We start from the raw sequence: 2,680 nt of genomic DNA, 5'->3' as shown, positions 1-2,680 counted from the left end.
CAAGGTCACACAGCAGGCAAGTGGCAGAGCTGAGAGTAGAATCCAGGTCCCCTGACTTCCAGGCCCGTGCTCTATCCACTTGGCTACATTGTTTCTCTAAACTAGTCTATGCGTTTAAGTATATCTATCAGACAAGCAGGCAAACAAGCAAGCAGTCATACTAACTGAGCACTGGCTGTGCAGAGCACTGTACCAAGCACCTGGGAGAGTACAATAAGTTTACAGACAACACGGGGAGGCAGACATTCAAATAAATCATAGATTCAGTGTCCTTTTAATCCTTTATTCTGGGTCCACCAGCTGTCAGCCCCTTTTGATCTGTTTCACTGATTAGAGTACTTGTTAAAGCGCTTACTATATGCCAAGCACTGTACTAAACACTGGGGTAGACACACGATGATCAGGTCCCACATGGGACTCACAGTCCAAGTAAGAGGGAGAACAGGTATTGTACTCCCATTCTGCAGATGAAGGACCGGAGACATAGAGAGTTCATTTAATTTATTCAGTCGTATTTATTGAACGTTTATCATGTGCAGAACACTGAATAAGTGCTTGGGGGAGTACAATAACAAGACAGGTTCTTAGCCCACAACGAGCTTACAGTGTAGAGTTGCACTCCAGAACTACAGTCTAGAGACGTAAAGTGACTGGCCCAAGGTCACACAGCAAGTGGGAGGCGGAACCAAGATCATAACCCAGTGCGAGCTCGTTGTGGGCAGGGAAAAGGTCTGCTTATTGTTATATTGTACTCTCCCAAGTGCTTAGTACAGTGCCTTGCATGCAGTACTCTGTACACAGTAAGCACTCAATAAAGAAAATTGAATGGAAGAAGGAATGAAAGGAAGCGCTCAATAAATGAAATTGACTGAATGATTCATGAATGAAGTCCTCTGACGCCCAGCTCCGTGAGCTTTCCACTAGGCCACCCTGCTTCCGAGGAGGGTAAGCTCCCCGTGGACAGAGAATGAGTCTTTTGTTGCGTTTTACCGAGCGCTCAGTCCAGCGCACCGACTCCCGGGGGTGTCCAGTCCATAGCGGTCCTATGGGTGCCAAAGAGACCCCAGAGGGCCTAGTCTCTGACACAGCAACTTCCGGAGGGCATCCGTGACCTCCTCATTCCTCAGGTTATCGATGAGGGAGAGTCGAGGACGCCATAAAGCATGCCCATGAGCCCGTCACTTCTGGGAGAGTGACCGGAAGATGGCCTGATGTAGGTGAAGATGACAGGGCCGTAGAAGAGGTGGACGGCCTGCTGGCAGGAGGTACAGGTGGAAGGCCTTCCACAGGGAAGGCCCAGCGCTTCCCTTCGGCCAAGGGGCTCTTCAGGATGGTATGACGAGGAGGTAGGAGCCTAAAGTGATGGAAAAGGCGCCGATCCCGCCCACCGCCAAAGCGGGACAGGCCCGTCACCAGGGGGACGTCGCAGAAGTACTGGTCCACCAGATTGGAGTGGCACAAACTCATCGTGAAGGTGAAGGACACGTGCAGGGGGGACTTGAGGAAGTGGGTGGGCCAGGCTCCGGCCAACAGCGCGACGCACACCCTCCCGTCAATGAGAACATCATAGCGGAGAGGGCAGAGTACGGCCAAGCGATGCTCAGAGGCCGACACCGCCAGGAGGAAGACGTCCTTCCCCGCCGGAGCCACCAGGAAATAGAGCTGAAGGGCGCACCCAGCCAACGAGATCGCCTGTCTCTGCTGGCGAGGCCCCGCAGTAACATGGGCACCGCGGCCGTGGGGTGGGAGACGTCCAGCAAAGACAGGTTGGCGAGGAAGAAACACATGGGCGAGTGGAGAAGGCGGTCGGTGTAGACAGCGAGGAGGAGGACACCGTTGGCCAGGGGCGTGGCCGAGTAGACAGCACCGAAGGCAGCGAATCGCACCTCTGGCCGGTCCGACAGTCCCTTCAAGAGGAAGCCGGTCACCCCGGTCCCGTTGTCCTCTGCCATCCGCGGGCGGTGAACTCGATCCTACCGTGGGCAGGAAGGGCCTGGGTGCTAATCGCGCTCATCCTCTGGGTGACCGCGGGCGAGTCGCTCCACTTCTCTGGGCTTCGGTTTCCTCATCTGTAAAATGGAGATTAGGATTGTGTCCTGTTTTATAAGCTTGAACCTACCCCAGAGTTTAGTACAGTGCCCGGCACACGATAAGTGCTTAAAGAAAGTACCCTAAAGAAAAACAACATATCCGTGGAGTGGGACAGGTCTGGGGCTGGAAGTCAGAGGAACTGGGTTCATTCATTCATTTATTCAATCGTAGTTATTGAGCGGTAACTGTGTGCAAACCACTGAACTAAGCGCTTGCAAAGCACAATTCGGCAACAGAAACAATCCCTACCCAACAACGGGCTCACAGTCCCGACTCTACCATTTTCCTGCTGAGTGAACTTATACAAGTCACTTCACCTTTCTGGGTCTCAGCTTCCTCATCTATGAAATGGGGATTCCCTACCCATTCTTCCTCCTCCTTAGACTATGTGTCCCTCAGGTCCTATAGGTCCATAGCGGTCCTATGGGTGCCTAAGAGACCCCAGCGAGCCTAGCGTCTGCCTCAGCAACATCCGGAGGGCACCCACAGGACTGCAACTACCCATTCACTAAGTGCTTACTATGTGTCCCAGGTGGCATCTGGTGACCTTGTATCTACCCCAGTGCTTAGTAGAGTAGGTGGCACATAG

General features: G+C 53.2%; 1 protein-coding gene across 1 annotated transcript; it reads right to left on the bottom strand.

Moving 5' to 3' along the window:
• Nucleotides 1-1,123: 1,123 nt before the first annotated feature.
• LOC119921655 (olfactory receptor 5B21-like) lies at nt 1,124-1,952 on the bottom strand. Its single transcript, XM_038741744.1, has 3 exons — nt 1,731-1,952; nt 1,414-1,662; nt 1,124-1,252 (listed from the first exon to the last, which is right to left on the bottom strand). Exons 1-3 carry the CDS (start codon nt 1,950-1,952, stop codon nt 1,124-1,126), a joined length of 600 nt encoding a protein of 199 aa, XP_038597672.1.
• Between the last annotated feature and the right edge of the window lie 728 nt (nt 1,953-2,680).

The sequence above is a fragment of the Tachyglossus aculeatus genome, assembly GCF_015852505.1.
Source record: "Tachyglossus aculeatus isolate mTacAcu1 chromosome 12 unlocalized genomic scaffold, mTacAcu1.pri SUPER_6_unloc_4, whole genome shotgun sequence".
NCBI classification, from domain to species: Eukaryota; Metazoa; Chordata; class Mammalia; order Monotremata; family Tachyglossidae; genus Tachyglossus; species Tachyglossus aculeatus.
Note: the sequence above shows the minus strand (reverse complement) of the source record. Positions and strands in the feature narration are given on the sequence as shown.

Excerpts from the sequence above, each read along its gene's own strand:
- LOC119921655 (XM_038741744.1), bottom strand. The coding sequence starts at position 1,952 with ATGGCAGAGGACAACGGGACCGGGGTGACCGGCTTCCTCTTGAAGGGA. Across the intron at positions 1,663-1,730 it reads TCTCCCACCCCACGGCCGCG|CTCTATTTCCTGGTGGCTCC; the intron begins GTGCCCATGTTA and ends TGCGCCCTTCAG. Across the intron at positions 1,253-1,413 it reads ACTTCTGCGACGTCCCCCTG|GCCGTCCACCTCTTCTACGG; the intron begins GTGACGGGCCTG and ends TCCTGCCAGCAG.